Source organism: Erythrolamprus reginae, chromosome 3, assembly GCF_031021105.1.
Source record: "Erythrolamprus reginae isolate rEryReg1 chromosome 3, rEryReg1.hap1, whole genome shotgun sequence".
NCBI classification, from domain to species: domain Eukaryota; kingdom Metazoa; phylum Chordata; class Lepidosauria; order Squamata; family Dipsadidae; genus Erythrolamprus; species Erythrolamprus reginae.
In genome coordinates this window covers 189,363,817-189,382,518 of record NC_091952.1, presented here as the reverse complement: position 1 = coordinate 189,382,518, position 18,702 = coordinate 189,363,817, and the positions used below count along the sequence as shown (strand labels likewise).

At 37.6% G+C, this 18,702-nt stretch overlaps 1 protein-coding gene across 1 annotated transcript in view; it reads left to right on the top strand.

Moving 5' to 3' along the window:
* The window catches only part of ZNF407 (zinc finger protein 407), a 412,594-nt gene that overhangs the window by 156,822 nt on the left and 237,070 nt on the right, over positions 1-18,702 (top strand). Inside the window, exon 4 of the mRNA XM_070747444.1 lies at positions 7,117-7,191. Coding sequence (XP_070603545.1) covers positions 7,117-7,191 — 75 coding nt within the window. The remainder of the gene's footprint in view (positions 1-7,116; positions 7,192-18,702) is intronic.

Genomic DNA, 18,702 nt, shown 5'->3' with positions numbered 1-18,702 from the left:
GACAGGAAGGAAGACAGTCAAAGCTATTCATTTCATTTGATCATGCAAATAATAATTCTCTTACATCTTGAACAGCACATTTTGATGTCACAGACACAGCAATGGGCAGCATCTTGAGAGACAGTTCTCCCTTTTTTGAATGATAGATATAGGAATATGCAGGAAGAACAGAGCTGATTGATAGATAGTGAGCAACTCATCCATAATCATCTGTCTGTTATAGACGGTAAATTATTCTGAAGATTGATGCAGGTCATTGAACAGCACATCAACAAACCTATTGTCCATCATTCTGCTCAAATGGAGTCTGGGACACTGACAGATAGTCCACCATAGTCTACATAGAGCATGAAAAGGTACACAAAGGTTCCTTTTTAATATTTCAGCAATGCAAGATGATGCTACAGTATCTCTCATATCATTTTTATATCAATAGAATTGTTATTTGCATGATAGAACACCAGTTTATTTCTGTAATCCTATTTTTAGGCAATAAGAACCAAATTGAACTACTAGATGATTCATTGATGTAGTGCTTTTTCAAAAAGAAAATATAAGCTCTACATACATCTAGGAAACTAAATGCCCTTACTTTCAATAGATCATATTTCCGTGGTATAAAATTTATTTTCAGTTTTATGTGCTTTTGTCTAGATTTTATACTGAATCTTTGAAAGAGTTTTTATTAATATTTGATAATCCCAGATTAACTATCACTTTTTGGATTTGTCATAGTTATATAGACTAATGTACATTGTCATGGATATCTGATTAATTCTGCTTCATGCTTTTTGGCATATGTATAAGGAATTGCATAATAAAATCCTCTTGGCTGATTTTTAGGATGCTTTTATCTCTTCTTAGAATTATAATTTTACCTTTTAAAAACTGAATTAATAGAGGGAGAAAAACCACACTGTTTTCTCTCGATTCAAGTATTCAGTATATGATCTCTTATGTCAAGTGATTGTGAAAGTATTATGAATATAATTTAGCTCTAAGGAAAAATGGTTTTATCAACCAAAGTATCAGCCAATTAGATATCGCTAGTAAGATCAAATATTAGCCAAAAATTCTGTTACTAGTAAAAATACAGGTTGATCACTTTGATTATCCAAGATTAGCTAGTATTAAGGTGAACACTTTTAATCATCAGCTTTTGTTGGTGATACAATGAACTTGCAATGAATTGAATACATAGAAGATTGGTAGTTAAAAAAAGCATCCTTTATGTACCCAAGTTTAAGAATTATTTAAAGCTGATCTTTCAAATCTCTGTCTGTCTGTCTGTCTGTCTGTCTGTCTGTCTGTCTGTCTGTCTGTCTGTCTCTCTCTCTCTCTCTGTGCATGCGTGCGCACGCGGGCACGCTGCCTCCACCGCCATCCTTTTACAACAATTTAAAAAGTCTCACTATAATGTTATCATATGGCATTTTTATTCAGGCAGGCATTTGCGGCTTCATACTGTATTTCCTGTAATTTTATGGCTTACCCTCAAATAAATTCACCATTTGTTCCTAATGTCCAAAATCAGAAACTCCCCTGAAAACCCATTCAATGTGATTGTGTTTTTTCCTCCTCAAATACATGCTGAAACTCAAGCAGTCATTCTTCAGACTTGCTGACTTCACAGATTTGTGCTCATTTATACTTGTCATGGAAAGGTAGACGTGTACTATATTAGGCTGTATTATGTATTCAGCCAGTTTAAATACATATGATTCAATGCAGCCTTCCATATGTTTGTTAAGTAGTTTTTACTTAAAAATTTAGGGTACCTTGAATGCATAATTCCAAGTTTCAAACTCGGGTTGCAGATTTTATTTTTCAGATTAATTTACCTCAGCTTTTCTTTTGTCTCTGGCTAATATGCAAATCTTTTTAAAATAATAAATAGCAAAAATATAGATAAGCACCTCTTGTGGTCTCAAGGGAAACAATATGATTTCACAAATGTTTTATATGTACAACAGAGGTATGCCAGAGACAATTTTACTTCTTAAAACAAGTTTTCTATGATTCCTCCTGCATAACAAAACAAAAGCACAGGATTCAAAATCTCCCTCCTTCCCTTCTGTCCAAGAAAGCTTTTATAGGGTATGAAAAAGTCATATGTTTTTCTAATTCATAAAAAGATTTTTCAAATACAACATATCATGGATTATTCATTATGTGGCAAGGTAGCACAGCTTGATTTTAATTTTTAATGTTATTTAACTAACCAATCTAACAAATTAAAAGGATGGATGGACAGATGGATGGATGGACAGATGGGTGGACTGATGGATGGAGGGATGGATTTGAGGGGAAATGAAAGAAAAAAAATGTTGAAAAAAGCAGTTGGGCTTTTATAGAAAACTCTAGGCAAACATTAGGCAGAATTAGGATCATAATGAATGAGAGGGGTCATTTATGGCAGTGTTTTTCAACCAGTGTGCCGCGGCACACTAGTGTGCCGCAAGACATGGTCAGGTGTGTCGTGAAGCTCAGCAAGAGAGAGAAAGAGAGAGAGAGAAAGCAAGAGAGAGAGAGAGAGAGAAAGAAAGAAAGCAAGAGAGAGAGAGAGAAAGAGAAAGAAAGCAAGAGAGAGAGAGAAAGAAAGAAAGAGAGAGAGAGAGAGAAAAAAAGAGAAAGAAAGCAAGAGAGAGAGAGAGAGAGAGAGGCAGGGAAGGAGGGAGAGATAGAAAGAGAGCAAAAAAGAGAGGAAGGAAGGAAGGAAGAGAGAGAAAGAGGGATGGAGAGAGAGAGGAAGGAAGGGAGAGAAATAGAGTGAAAGGGAGGGAGAGGGAGAGAAATTTTTTTGTCCAAACTTTTTTTAGCCCCCCCACTGCCCCCCCCGCTCAAGGTGCCCCATTATTTTGTATATGTAAAAAATGTGCCGCAGCTCAAAAAAGGTTGAAAATCACTGATTTATGGCAACAACAATGATTATTGGTAAGATGAGCTAGTTATGTGTTTTAATGAGGAATGTATTGCTGTTTGAAACAGTGGTAGCAATGCATTTTGTGGAAGCAGTGCTATATGGGAAACTGGGAGATTGTGAAATCTAGTCCTGCCTCTTAGCCTTAGGAACCAGGAATGGCAAATCACCTCTGGAAAACCTTACCAAGAAAACTCCAGGGACATGTCTAGGCATTCTCAGAGAATGAAATCCAGAGTTGAACGGAAGGAGGGAAAAGAATAAATGAATACCATAGAAAGAAACTCTTATTAACTTCTAGTAATTGTTTAATTGTTATTAACTTCTAGTAAGTGATAAATTACTATTACACAAAACAGATGGGAAATCCAAATCTGCCACTCGCAAATGTGACAGATCTCAATCAATCATGCCTTTTGTGTATGTGTGTGCGCCTGACAGATTTCATTTTCAAATAGAGATGTTTCACGTATTATAACCCCAGTTATAAGGCCATGATCATGTTTTGAATTATTGGCTAGTAATAACCACCACTACCACCATCATCACAATGGTTAATACTATTATTGGAAATAGAGGAAATCACATTAATAATTTTCTTACTCATCATATCCAACATAAATACTGTGAATCATGCTAATAGTCGTAGATATGGATTGTCTTGACCATGTACTCATTAAGCATTCGTATCTTACATTAGTCTTTCTTTTAATCAATTAATTGGAATGAAGGGAGTCTTGGTTTTCCAAAATAAGTATGTTATGAATTCAGTCATGTTGGAATGTTGCTTACAATAATATTAAAATGATTCTGCCATCTTTCCAAAAGCAGTGGCAAGAAATTTGGACTTTCTTGCAATCTTATGTTTATTTATTTATTTTATTTTTATTTATTTATTTTGTCCAATACACAATGAGGGTTTTAGTGGGTATATATCAATATACACATAGTAAAATACATGATGATGGTTATAGAGGAGATACTCATAGTAAAATATATCTAAGAAATAATAGAAAAGAAGATATAGGAATAGAATATATCAATGAAAGAATAGAAGAAGAGATATAGGAATAGAGGAAAGGTATAGGAGATATAGGAGAGCAATAGGACAGGGGACGGAAGGCACTCTAGTGCACTTGTACTCGCCCCTTACTGACCTCTTAGGAATCTGGATAGGTCAACCGTAGATAATCTAAGGGTAAAGTGTTGGGGGTTTGGGGATGACACTATGGAGTCCGGTAATGAGTTCCACGCTTCGACAACTCGGTTACTGAAGTCATATTTTTTACAGTCAAGTTTGGAGCGGTTAATATTAAGTTTAAATCTGTTGTGTGCTCTTGTGTTGTTGTGGTTGAAGCTGAATTAGTTGCCGACAGGCAGGAGTTTGCAGCATATGATCTTGTGGGCAATACTTAGATCTTGTTTAAGGCGTCTTAGTTCTAAACTTTCTAGGCCCAGGATTGAAAGTCTAGTCTCATAGGGTATTCTATTTCAAGTGGAGGAGTGAAGGGCTCTTCTGTTGAAGTATCTTTGGACATTTTCAAGGATGTTAATGTCTGAGATGCGATATGGGTTCCAAACAGACGAGCTGTTAACTGAGAATTTTATGTTACTCGCATCATTTTATTTACGTGCAATAATTCTACTGACTCTTGCAAAGTCAAATGATGAAAGTACAATCAATTATTCTAAATTTCAGGCATTGGGTTGCCTGTATGTATTATTTAAGTATTTAAAAAATGAGAATAAATGGAATTCCATTTATTTTTATAAAAAATAATAAAACCCCTATCATTTTAAAAATAAGAGACTGATATTCTTATACCCTGAAGGCTACCCAAAATAAAGATTTCTTCTAATAATGTGAAATCTAAATCAGACCAGACATGAAGATTGGATAATGCTATATACATGTACTATTTCTTGCTTTTCATATCTTTTATATCACATGCTAAGGTATTTTATAGATCTTGTACTGTCCATTAGTGGAAGAATGTATAAATGAATTCAACATTTAATGTTAAAAATCTTATAATCTGCCAGCTTGATTTGTAGCCCGTCATATCATGGAATACTAATTAAAATCATATTTTTGCATATGTCATGCCTTTCATGTGCATATGCAAATAGACTTCTAGTGCCTTTCAGCTATTAGTAATTAACTTTATGAAGGACAGCTGTAAATGCATAATTAACAAAAATGTTTGCAAGCCCTTTTCACACTGAAAGTAAGAGCAGTAACTTATTATTTTTGTTCTTTCATTTGTGTTTTGTGTTTTTCAGCCTTGTGTTAGTTACCACGGATGCCATTTTAGTTTGAATGATCTGCTTTATATTACATTTTGCTTATGTAAACACATAGTTAAATTTAATATAACTGATCATTGGAAATCTGTGCCATTACCACTGTGTTTTCATCACAATCAAACCAAGCGTACTACTTTGTCTTTAAAAGGTGGCAATGACATTTGAATTTGAAGGGCAAGATGTAATTAGTAACATGTATGATGTGGGCATAGTGTCTATTTTGAGTACTTTAAAGCAGCTATGATTTCTTTTTTTTTGCCTTACATGAGGGCCTTCAACATCTGATGAGCAACCCTGGAGAAATATGGGCTTCCTTTCAGTTTTCCCAACAGTTGCATACTTCAAATGATGTCTTGCTTTTCACATTTGCATTGTTGCACAACACTGGTTCTTAATATTAGGCATAAAGATAGTTTTTGTGTTTTGATATCCATCGTGACTTGACCTCTGCTATCCTGATGCCATTAGGCTTGAATATTTTTATATGTAACAACAAATAAAGATTGAAATTACTTATATCCCTCCTGTCTTTGCATATAATCAATACAGGTGTGCATGTGTTTACAGAAAGAGAGGAGGGAAGGGAAGGAGAGAAGGGAAGGAGAGAAGGAGGGAGAGATAGAGAAACTGTCACACACGTAGACAGTTCAACAAATGGCCATCAAATGTGGCCTATACCATGGTAATGCACTGTCCCAGCTGTTGTTCTGCAGCAGCTTGACCTCCCGCAGCCACAGGGACTGGATAGGGATACAATTCAAGAATGGTTTTATCATCAGCTTTCTCCTTTATATGGATAATATCAAGCTGTATGCTAAGCATGAACAAGATGCCGATTTACTGATCGAGCTGATATGGATCTACAATGAGGACATTTGGATGTCATTTGGATTACAGAAGTTTGGCTGGCTGATATTCAAGAGGTGGGAGGGAGTTAAAACTGATGGGATTAAACTACCAGCAGGCCACAGAACAGACCTACAGAACAGCTTCAAGTACCTTGGTATCTCACAGGCACTTGGGACCATGAGGAGGGGACAAGGTAGACAGCGATATCCAAATACCACCAAACAATAAGTCCTGAAAATCCAGTTCTGAAAATATCGATTTCCATAAATGTATGCACAGTGAAGGTAGGGCTGCTCATCTTCGGGGCTATCAGTGCACCCTCCGAGGCCGTTGCGGGCGCATTTGTGTCCAGCAGGGGCATGCACATCCATTGGTGCAAGATTTGCATGCGCAGCAAGCAAAACCTCATGTGAGGACGCGAGAGAGATTTCAGTGATTTTCAATGATATTTTTGTTTCCGCGCATGCATAGAAGCAAAAAATAGGGAAAAATTGCCAAGCTTCCTCACACAAGATTTCTCTTTCTGCGCATTTGGAGAAGCCAAATCCTGTGCACACATGCATGCGTCGGGGCATGAAACTGCCCACGCATTCTGAAATTTTCTGCAGGGACGGAGTACCTGACCTCACCGGCTGCTGCCCATCACTGTGTATGCACCCTACTAGTCATCAGATAGCTGCCAGTATAATGAGCTGGCTGCCTTAGCTAAAAAGAAGATGAGCATCTCTCCTAGAGTCAGAAATCATTGAAAAGGGGAAACCTTTACCTTTATATTTTTACATTTTCTTAATGTTGCTTCCCTTCCACATGTTTATTAGGCTCTATCACATGGTTGTCAAATTCAATTGCGTCATGTAATGTATTGTGACATATTGTGATGTTTTTTGCCTTTGCGGAGCTGAGGTGGCCTTCTGACTGCCAGTTTGATAGGCCTATTCTATTATAAATATTATTTCTAAGCTACATTGTCTTTCAGATCGCATGTATTCATTAATTCTATCTAAACTGAAACAATAACCACAATTAATTTTGTTTTTCAGGGTGGCATTCGTAATGAAGAAACATTTAAACACCCACTTACTAGGAAAACATGGAGTAGGTACACCAAAAGAAAGGTAAAATAAAGTAGCAGTTTTATAGCTCTGTGTGTGCATGTGTTTGGTTAATAAATATTGTAAGAATATTATGTGGTACTAGGTGCATGTTTGTCTCTATACACATAGGAAATAAATAGTTGAATATATTGACATAAATGTATATATCCACTGCTCAAAAAAAAAAAGGGAACACTTAAACAACACAGTATAACTCCAAGTAAATCAAGCTTCTGTGGAATCAAACTGTCCACTTAGGAACCAACACTGATTGACAATCAATTTCACATGCTGTTGTGCACATTCATCTTTGTACAGAACAAAGTATTCAATGAGAATATTTCATTCATTCAGATCTAGGATATGTTATTTGCGTGTTCCCTTTATTTTTTTGAGCAGTATCTCCATCTCCCCCCCCCTCTGTCTGTCTGTCTGTCTGTCTGTCTGTCTATCTCTATCTCTCTATCTAATCTGTCTATATACTGTAGATAGAAAGAAAGAAAGAAAGAAAGAAAGAAAGATAGATAGATAGATAGATAGATAGATAGATAGATAGATTTTATATAAGGAGATTTATCCATCTTCTTTCTCATCAGTTGATTTTTGCTGTGGCTCATATGAGATTTTGATTCCGTAGGGATGTTTGAAGTGGGCCTACAAGTACTAAATTTCTTGTCCTATATATAATCTATATTGGCAACCACTGGAGACATAATCAGAATAAAACTTTTTGTTAGCATTTAGATAGACATTCATAGTGAGAGACCTGAAGTTTTTAAATAGAAGGTGAAATGACATTTTTTAAGGCTGTAAATCAAATTCTCTTGCTCTGGCAGAATCCTTTAAAAATGTCAGTGATGAAAATCCTAGTCTATAAATTAATGGTTAAGCTAATCAAATCTAATCAAATTAATCAAAATCCAATTTTGACATTGAGACTGAAAGGAATGATGAAGGGTATAAGTTTCTCCCTTATTCATAAAGCCTTTCTTTGTGTATGCTTTTATAATATACTTGGGAAGCTGCATGGTTCTAATATATATGGTTTCTATATGTATTTTCCATCAAATGCATATACAATGTCATTTTAAAAGTATGGTTACCTATTCAAAAATAACACTGAACTGACATACTAGAAGTACAGCTGCATCCATGGATTGTGGATTATTATGGATCTGTATATTATACAGTAGTTTTTCATATTCTTTTGTGGCTTAGAAACTAATTGAAAAACCAGGATGATTCAAAATCACTTTTATTTAGTGCAGAATAGTTTGTATATCACTGACCTTTATTTACACTTGTTATTAGCACAAATTTCCTCCATTTCCATTGGTACAATGACTTTGGTATAGAGTAAGTGGATGGAGCAAATGCTTACCATATCTCTCTGCTTGCTGTTCAGGAACAATTTGATGATCCATTCATTGTGCTATCATGAGGAATAAGCAATGACTGTTGGAGACACTGTGAAACATCCTTTAGTGGGGAATTATAGGGTGATTAAATCTAATATAGTCTGGGCTCTCTGTCTGTATAACCACCTTCAAAATTTGGCTTGACATTTTTAAGCAAATTTGCTTTCCCCAAATATCTTATAATTCTTTCTCAAGGAAGAACATATATATTAGAGGCCACTAGTTTTCATATTTCCAGTAATTTATTTCTTTTTGTTGGGTTTTAAATAAAATATTTAAAAATCTCTTAAAAGCACTCTGATTTTGGATGTATCAGGATTCCTGATAAGCTGACCTGACCAAAGCCATTTTCTCACTTCAGTGTTGCCATTCTGGGGCTGAGGGATATAGGGTTGACAGGATGTTCATCAGATTGGGAGACATTACTTTGAGGAAAGTTGACAAAGATGATTTAGCTTCAACTGTATTTGGTTCTGATTCGCTAATTTCTTTAGTATATAAATTATGCTCATTAGTTTTTAATTTTGGAATTGACTCCTGGGACTTTTTATTTTGAAACTAGTGTTTCATAAATTATATTCCAAACCTATTATATACCAACTAGTATTGGTCCGTAATTGTCATAAATACTATGTAAGAAGTAGTTTACACCACCCCTGTGACTTGGTGTACTATAAAGTATCATTCCATTGATATTCAAATGCCCTATCTGAGGCTGGGAAGCATGATTTTTAGTAATCATAGAACATTTAAAACTTTAGCTGTGTAGCATTGCTGCGTCCCCTCTTTTCTGGCTAATCATTTAGTACGAAGCTTGTAGAGGAAAAATGTGATGAATTGTAGTGGTCAGCTGTTTCTGCAACATTTGCTGCCCTTCTGACCTTAAGAGCAAAGACACAAGTTCAGAAATCCACATTTTGTGCTTTTAAAAGTTCCCCAAACTGGCAGGAAGGTATATTGATAGAGATGACGGGTGTGAGATGGTATTAATTCGTTTGAAAACAAAGCACAGCTATTTAAAAAAAGTGAAGTTGCCCTGTTGACAGGGCTTTTCTAACAGTGCAGCATTTATTTTTAATGTCCCACAAGGCTGAGTACTTGTGGAAGATTTGGACTCACAATTTTAATTTCCCACTAGCTGTCCCTTGCTGGTGATGAGTTAGATTGAAACAGTATAGTCCATTTTGCTGATTTTCTCTTTGTTCTTCCCTGGTGTTTGTGACTAGATTTAAGGAGCATTTAATCACAACGCTGAACTAACAGACTGGATAAACTCATTGTAATTTACGCAGCAAGGGAGCAAAGACTTCTATTTAAGAGATTAACCTTAGTTCTGTATTTGGCCAAATGCTACTGCTTAGTGTTGGACAACCCCTATTGCAAATCTAATTTATATAATTAAAATGTACTTTTCTAATAAGTCTTAACAAAATATATTAACCATATTAAAATGTTTCTTTAAACTTCATAAAGCAAGACACAAACAAACTCTTCTCTCTTCTCCCCTGATTTGTTTTTGGTCTCCCCCCCCCCCCCCAAGCAGTATTCATTATGACAGACCAGTAATGTAGGTCAGTTTAATTTTTAGACTGACCTACTCAGTGTGGGGAATGGTGAGGGATGATAGGAGTTGTGTTCTTTATAGAGGAACACACATTGCCCACCTGTGTTCTGAGAATAAATAAATAAACTCAAAACAAACAGATTGTAAAACATGCACAGGTCAAATGGAGCCTGCTGCCCGTACAGATGTAAGAAATACACAACCATCTGCCATGGAGGTGGTTAGTTAGAATAAAAAGTTAGATTCTAGCAAAAGAGATGCGAATCCCAAAGTCTTTTGTCTTTTACTGAAAAATAGTAGGAAAATGTATGTGTTTCTTTGTGCACACAGTACGTTTGTAGTCAAGTAGCACCTCAATCCAATGAGGTGTCATTTAGCAGATTTCAGATACAACACGTAGTATTTAACCACATAGTTTCTAAAATCATCATTGCATTCTGGGTAGTTCAGGCGAGACAATTTAGTTGTCTCCCCCTTCAGTTTAAAACTTTTTATATTATTTATATTATTTACAAAAGGTGTAAAATTACCACAACTGTGGTAAAATCAATGCAGTTGATTTTGATTTACACAGTTTATGCACTTTTTATAATTAATGGATAGATGGGAATAAGGGCACCCCCCTCTCAATTAATCCATTCTGTTGAGGTTTTATTGCAGTCAAGTATATATTTTATATTATGATAAATACTAGATATTGTTAATTGGTTCTCTTTTTTTGCAAATGTTCAGTCTTTGTGGCTTGATATATGCAAAGGTGATATTTTTGTAAAAAATCATATATGTACTTGTGTTCAAAACAATATATTGAAATAAATTCAAAAGATTTTTCTGTCTATGAACATATAGTTCAACCTATCAGTGAATTTATGTGCTAAGTAAATACAGTGGTACCTCGTGATACGAACCCCTTGTGATATGAACACTTTGAGATACGAACCCGGGGTTCAGAAAATGTTTGCATCTTCTTACGAACTTTTTTCGCCTTACGAACCCACCACAGATTGCAAAATGGCGCTCCGCTGGGCGCCGCTGCTCAGCTGTCACCTTTTAAAACAGCCAGGGGGCTTCTCGGCGTTCTCCAGAACCCAAACTTGGAGGTTCGGGTTCGGGTTCCGGAGGCCACCGAGAGGCCCCCCGGCTGTTCTAAAAGGTGACAGTCGGGCGGCGGTGCCCAGCGGAGCGCCATTTTGGGATTTCCCCCCCCTTGCATGCATTAATCGCTTTTACATTGTTTCCAATGGGAAACATTGTTTCGTGTTACGAACTTTTCGCCTTATGAACCTCCTTCCGGAACCAATTAGGTTCGTAAGACAAGGTATTACAGTATTTATATTAATAAATGAAAGCATCCTCTCTCTCTCATGCTATTTGTGAAGTTGCGCTCAAGTACACATTATGGGTGTTATATTACCTTTCTTGCAGTACAGATCAATCTTTACTACATCTATCCAACTTATCAAAGGATTGATCAAGTTTCCTAGACTTTATGCTTCTATTTTGGGAGACTTCAACATATTCTACTTGGGAATCTGGATAACGGCATGTGACTAAATGGACACCATGAGAATCATGTGTTTCTTCCAGCTGATTTTGGACCATTTGGAACAAGATCTTAGTTCTTGCCATGGTAAATTCACTGTCTGGTTTTCACAGAGTTAATCAGCGCTACAAATTACTGCAGGTGGGAACGACATATTTAATCAGTCTGCTGTAGGCATCTAATGGATCCTGTTGGTTTCTCAAAGCACTAAGTGGAGTTTTGCACTTGTTGAAGCCAGGTAGGTATTTCTCTTTAGCACTTGGTCAAACTCTGTCCTTTTTTGGCACTTGACAAGACTAATCATGAGTTGCCTCACTCTAGTTGAAATGAAGTGGAAGAAAAGACACTTAGTAGGATTCTCCTTTCTGAGTTGCGAATTTCATTTGGGTGGGAAAAGAACACACACTACATTATAAGGATTTGGTCTTGTCACTGTTATTGTTGAACACAAATAAATATGTACTGTTAAACATTTAAATTAAATTTCTGGGAGATCATTTGCTTACATAGAATAAATGCATGTATGTATGCATCATACATTATACACACAGTAAATATATGCTTATGATACTTAGATTTATGCAGTCTTGGCCAATATCATAGAAGCCCTTATTAAGGCCCACCCACCACCACCAGATGGGATTCACAACTGGGAAAGGAGAACCTTTTATGTTACTCTTCTCCCATTTAATTTCAACTAGAGTGAGGCAACTCATGAGCAATCTTGTCTAGTTGCAATGGACTGCTTAGACTGACTGCTCTACTAAAACAGAGCAATTAAGTCCAGAGATAATCCGCATCTACCCTGTCCCTGTCTCCCTACCCCCACTCCCAGTTTCCAATATGGAAAGACATATATGCACTTGGACATAGAATCAGCAAAAAAATCTTCTAAAGTTCTTATTGTAATTTTGGATGTATCTCTGAACTGTCACTTAATTCTATATTTCAAGACCGCTGGTGTTTTTATCCAGAGTGGATGAAGTTAACTTCCAAGAATGGGATGACACCGTCCCTTTAGCCAATAAGGACAGAGTCTGTCAAATTGTATTTCTTAATCCTCCTGCCTTAATTCCCCTACTTTGACTCAATCCTTGGCCTGAACAGTATGTGTGTTTTTCTCGGTCCCATTCTTCAAGGTTTCCCTTCCATTGGTGACTGAGTTCTCTCCAGCTGACTGATTTGACATCAGAGTTGCTAGGTTGAGCACAGTGAGGGCTTCGGTTCTGTCCACCTGTTGAGCCTTGAGCCGAGAGTCATTACATTCCAAGGGGGAGTTTTCCCTTCAATTTGACCTTGGGAGCGTTGCTCCATCTTTCATTATGCAGCTCCAATTGAGGCATTATGGTCTGACCCTGACAGCATTCTCATTGCTTGCTGTCACAGTTTGCTGAATTTCACTGGAACTGTTGCGCTAGCTTGATCAACGGCCAGAAGACTTTTGCACTCTTATTACCGCTCGGCCGGGGGTGACAGCATGAGCCACAGCAGATTGCACTCGTGCGGCTGGCTATTATCTGCCATCCAGCACAGGGGTCTTTGCCCCACAGGACGTTATTGCTGCCTGTAGTTTGGCTGCCTGGTTTTTTTTGTTGCTGTCTTCTGATGCTGCCAACCTCTGCTCATGAGCCTGGACTCTGCCTGTCTCCCCAGCAAGTATTTGTAAGGCTTGATGCAGGCCGCAGCAACAGCCTTCTCATTTGGCCATTCATTGGGGAAGCGGCCATTTTTCACAATGCTCTGTTGGACAGAGGCCATTTTGGTAGCAATGTGGCCATCTGGTTGTAGCGGTGGCCATTTTGTAGATGCGGCAGCCATTTTGCTTTCCTGGGATGCTAGAGTTGATCATTTTGAGTGCCGCGATGTATATTTCATTCTGATTGAGTGGTCTTTTTTTTTTGCTTCCTTCAGACTCTTTTTGAATTCTTCACACCCTTTAGAGACAGAGGCACAAACCTGATCTACCTCAAGCACATTTCCTTCTTGTGCACAACTGAGGCATTGTTCATCTCTTTTCAACCCCCTTTCTTAAGCCAAAAGGCATTGTTCTCCACTGTAGGGCGCTGGCTGCATAGCATAATTGTGAAAGCCTATGACCTGCAGTCCTTGCCATGACATACAAGAGTGACAGCGCATTCAACCATAGCATTGCAATGATGTCTGCATGGTCCACTCAAGTGTCCATTGAGAAGGTCTGCAGGCGGCCACTTGGGCCTCACTGACTCTTCATCCGCCACTACAACTTAGGACTTAACCCTCCTAACAGACAGACTGCTTTGGTATGTCCCATTCTTGGAGCTTAACTTCACTCACTATGGAGAAGGGGCGTTGATCCTACCTGATAAGCCTCTTCTAGTAGGGTGGAGCTAACCTCCAAAGCCGCTCAACGTTAGTGTGTGAAATCTTCATGTTTTAGATTTATTTTTCAATGTAAATTCTTAATGGCTGGTGTAAGATTTTTTTAAAAAATACTTTGGTCTAAATTTTTTTCTTTTTTATCTACTAAATCAAATGGCAGATTTACTCACAGAGCTGGTGTTTCTGCTTTATTTATGCATTCTGTAATATAGTTCAATGAAAAAAAAACATTAGCCAACTAGCTTTCATAATTATGGTTGTCCATTCTCACATTCACGTGATCATGAAGATGGCTGCTTTACCCTAATATAACTGATGTATCCATTAGATTGTTTGCATTTCTTTCTCTCTCTCTCTTTTCCTTTTTTTAGGGGATAAGTTCAAGTAACATTTTCACCATGCTTTCTTTTACAGCTGTCCAGTAGTCTGTTTTGGACACTGAGGCTCCCTGTTGAAAAGAAAATATCAGTAGTTGATTTATAGCAGGTAAAATGTACAGTGAATTACATGAAGAAGATAGAGAGACCGTATTCCAATTCTCATAAACACATTTGTAAGACCTGGTAGTCAAATTTTATTTGGCGCTGAGGGCTAGAAATATTGCATGTTACACTTTAAGGCTTGAAACAATTAAGACATTCTTAAGTTCTGCTTGACTTATTGTGGCTACACATTAGATTAGATTAGATTCGATTTATTGGATTTATATGCCGCCCCTCTCCGCAAACTCGGGGCGGCTCACAACAATAATAAAAAACAGCACAGTACATAATACCAATCCAATGCCCACCAATCTAATTACAATTTAAAATTAGTAATCTCATAAAAACAGTATACAGTGGAACCCCGACATAAGAGCTGCTCTACTTAAGAGCAACTCGAGATAAGAGCTGGGAGGGGAGAGATATTTTTGTTCTACTTACAAGCCCAAATTCGAGATACAAGCGCCAAGGAGCTGTCTCCTGAAGACAAACGCTAACTTCTGCGTTCGGCTTCAGGAGACAGCTGCGAAGCGGCGCGCGTGTTTTAAAAGGTTGCAGCCGGCCTGGGGGGCTCGGGGGGGTGCTTGCAGCTTTCTTTCTTGCTCTTTTTCTTCCTCTCTTTTACCTTCCCTTCCTCTATTTCTTCTTTTCTTTCTCCTTCCCACCTTCTTCCCTCCCTCCCTCCCTTCACTCATTCCTCTCTTACTCTCCCCTTTCATAAGTTTCCTTGCTTCCTTCCTCTGTTCCTGTCCCTTCCCCCTTTCTTTCTTTCTTTCTTTCTTTCTTTCTTTCTTTCTTTCTTTCTTTCTTTCTTTCTTGCTCTTTTTCTTTCTCTCTTTTACCTTCCCTTCCTCTATTTCTTCTTTTCTTTCTCCTTCCCACCTTCTTCCCTCCCTCCCTTCACTCATTCCTCTCTTACTCTCCCCTTTCATAAGTTTCCTTGCTTCCTTCCTCTGTTCCTGTCCCTTCCCTCTTTCCTTCCTTCCTTCCCACCCTCCGTCCATTCATTCACCCATTCCTCTCTTGATCGCTTAAAGCCGGTCCCTGGTGCAAAAAGGGTTGGGGACCTCTGTCCTACAGGATTGGGTGGCAGAGAAGTTGAACATATGTAAATTTAAAAGTTTAAGAAAGTTTACAAGTTAAGTGAAAGAAACTTCATTATTCGTTTATATGTACATGTACATTTCTTCATTAAAAACATGTCTTTCTGCATAATTTAGACTAACTTTGTGAGTTTTTTGAGGGCTGGAACCAATTAAAATTATTTACATTAATTCCTATGGGGAAAAGTCATTCGAGATAAGAGCTGCTCGACTTAAGAGCCCAGGTCCGGAACGAATTAAACTCGTATCTCGAGGTACCACTGTATATAAAAAACAGGCACACAGTCAATCAATCAACAAAACAACATGGGCAAGGGAGAGGTGTTTTAGTTCCCCCATGCCTGACGGCAGAGGTGGGTCTTAAGGAGTTTACGAAAGGCAGGGAGGGTAGGGTGCCATTATTTCCTTATCTAGTCTTTATTTAGAGTTTTTGGGTGGTTTTACATCCATATCCAAAGAAACTTTGGCCCTGTTTAGCATTTTATAAGGCCAAAATACTTCCACCAAGCTGGGCAATTTGAGTTGTGGAAATGTTTAATGTCTGAAACCTCTTAGGTGCATTCTTTCCTGCAGGAGATATATTTACATTTCCTTCGGGTGACTGAGCGTAGATTTGTATCCTGCATACTGGCTGATATGTTGCTGTTTGCCAGCAGTATGCCCACAGTCTATATCGTGGAGATTTCATTACAGGTGAGCTACAACAGTCAGTACCATCCTTAGTAAATTTAGTGGTAGCTATCTCATAGTATGTTAATAAAGCAAAAGGAAAAGCTGCCAATGTACATGCAGAATGCTTCCCTCAGGAAATTAAGAAGTATGCACACCATGGGGTATGCATGATATGACTAACTGGCCCTCTCAGTTTCAAATCATCTTCCGCAGCCTGAAAGTTTTTCTCCCCTGTGACTGCCATATGGAAAAGCATCTTTGAATCAAGCCAGCTCAAAACAAGCTTTAATGTGTCATATCTTGCAGATTTTGATCTTGAAAAACGATTGTGATTAAAGTTGGTCCTTTTGAAAAAAAGACCCTTATTGGATTAATTTATTCAATTCCTAATTTTATTATTGGATTTTAATGCTGCTGTGTTTTCAGTGGTTTTCAGTTTACAGTTGTTAAATAATCAGTTATTGCATGTAAGATCCAGAATTCCTTTGAATGAGGAATAATATAAAACATTTTAAGTACGTAAAATAATGATTCGGTTAATTAAAGGTGCATCAATATGTATGCATAAAATATCTTTATAGAATGATAAAGTATGCTACCTTTCAGACAATACTCACATGTACAATATACTGCGAACATCATCTTTACTAGAGGCAGTTCCCTTTTAGTTTTACACTGGAGAAAATATCTTGACATGTGTTGTTTTATTATACGTGTAGATAGTTTTAGTCTGGTCCATTACACTATCGCTTTTTATTAATCAGTCATTTTAATTGATTGTATTATCCTATTAGTTGACCTATTTATAGAAAGACAGTTGAATATTTCTAAAAAGTGGGGGTTTTGCATAAGCAGTGTGTTTGATTAGTATCTAATTTCTGTCACTGCTGTATATATGCAGCTGAAGACAATAAACAGGATCTTGGCAATCACCTTTACAACATAGGATTCACACTCAATCTTCTTTAACAAAATATATTGAAAGGAAAAGAAGTCGGATTATGAAATTTAAACGATTAGGTTACTTTTATTTTAGAACCCCGCTTTATCTTTCAATTGATTAGGAAGAAGATTATTGATTCCTACTTTTTAAATAATAATCCAGTCCATTATTGTTTTCTACTAAATCCAGCTGTTGTTTTTAATTATTAAAACCTATATTCAGCTAATGGCCCCTCGTCTTGCCCTCTGAGGTCGTCGATAGGTGTCTCGGTGTGAGATTTGGCTTCTACGCATGTTCGCATGTACAGAAGCAAAAAAATCGGCAAAAATTGCCACAATCTCATACAGGGGTGTGCTGGGGTGCGCAGCTGCGCACGCATCCTGGAAATTTCTACCGGGACGGAGCACCTGAGTGCACCAGCTGCTGCCCAACACTGCCTATATGAACAATTATATTTCCCTCACTAGCATTGTTTCCCGTAAGCTGCGCGTGCGTGCGCTCTCCAAAATACCCCCCCGCGCAGCCTTTTCCTCAGGTGCGCGCTCCCCATCCCCCTGCCAGCCTGCGGGGGGCGGGGAGGCGCAGGCAGTAGAAGGGAGCCGCGGCCGCCCCTGCCTCTCCATGGTGCCTCCGGCCCCCTCGCGCTCCTGGCCTCTTGGTCCTGCCCCCCCCCGCCCGATCACACACACACAAGGGGGGAGGAGACAGGGATGGAAAAAGAGAAGATAGTAATAATAGTAATAGATTTTGTTTTTGTTTTATTATTAATTTATTTTAATAAAAAAGGGATTTTTTCCCCTATCTATCTATCTATCTATCTATCTATCTATCTATCTATCTATCTATCTATCTATCTATCTATCTATCCTTCTATGTCGCCCAGTCCCAAAGGGACTGTCGCTCAGGCACTATACTTTTCCGCCCACACCGAAAAAAAATTAGAGGGAACATAGCTCACTAGCTTAATTATTTCCAGAACTAAAGAATCTTCATTTTTCTTTCATTTTCCTTAATATATTTTCTTCTCCCTTTCTTTCCTCAACCATTTTTATACTACTGTACTCCACAATTAGACCATTCCAAACCTGACCCCCTGCCAGTTCCCATATTGCTTATAATCCAAAGAAAGGGGCTGTAAGAAAGTACAGGCCAAAATCTGGAAGACATCAAACTGGGGAAAGTTTATATTGTACATCATAAAAATTATAACAAATTAATTTTTAATATATGATTTAACGTATTTGCCTTATTTGCTTTCTTCACTACATATAAATTATTCTTTTGGGTATGATATATAAGAAATGGAAACATAATTTTTTACTATTTAGCAATAGAATATTTTCTGTCTCTATTTTCCATATTCTGAGGAAATCTGAAAGAAAATGCAAGAAAAGTAGCAGTCACACAGGCCAAATAAGGAATGATAGGTTTAAGTCCTAATAATACATA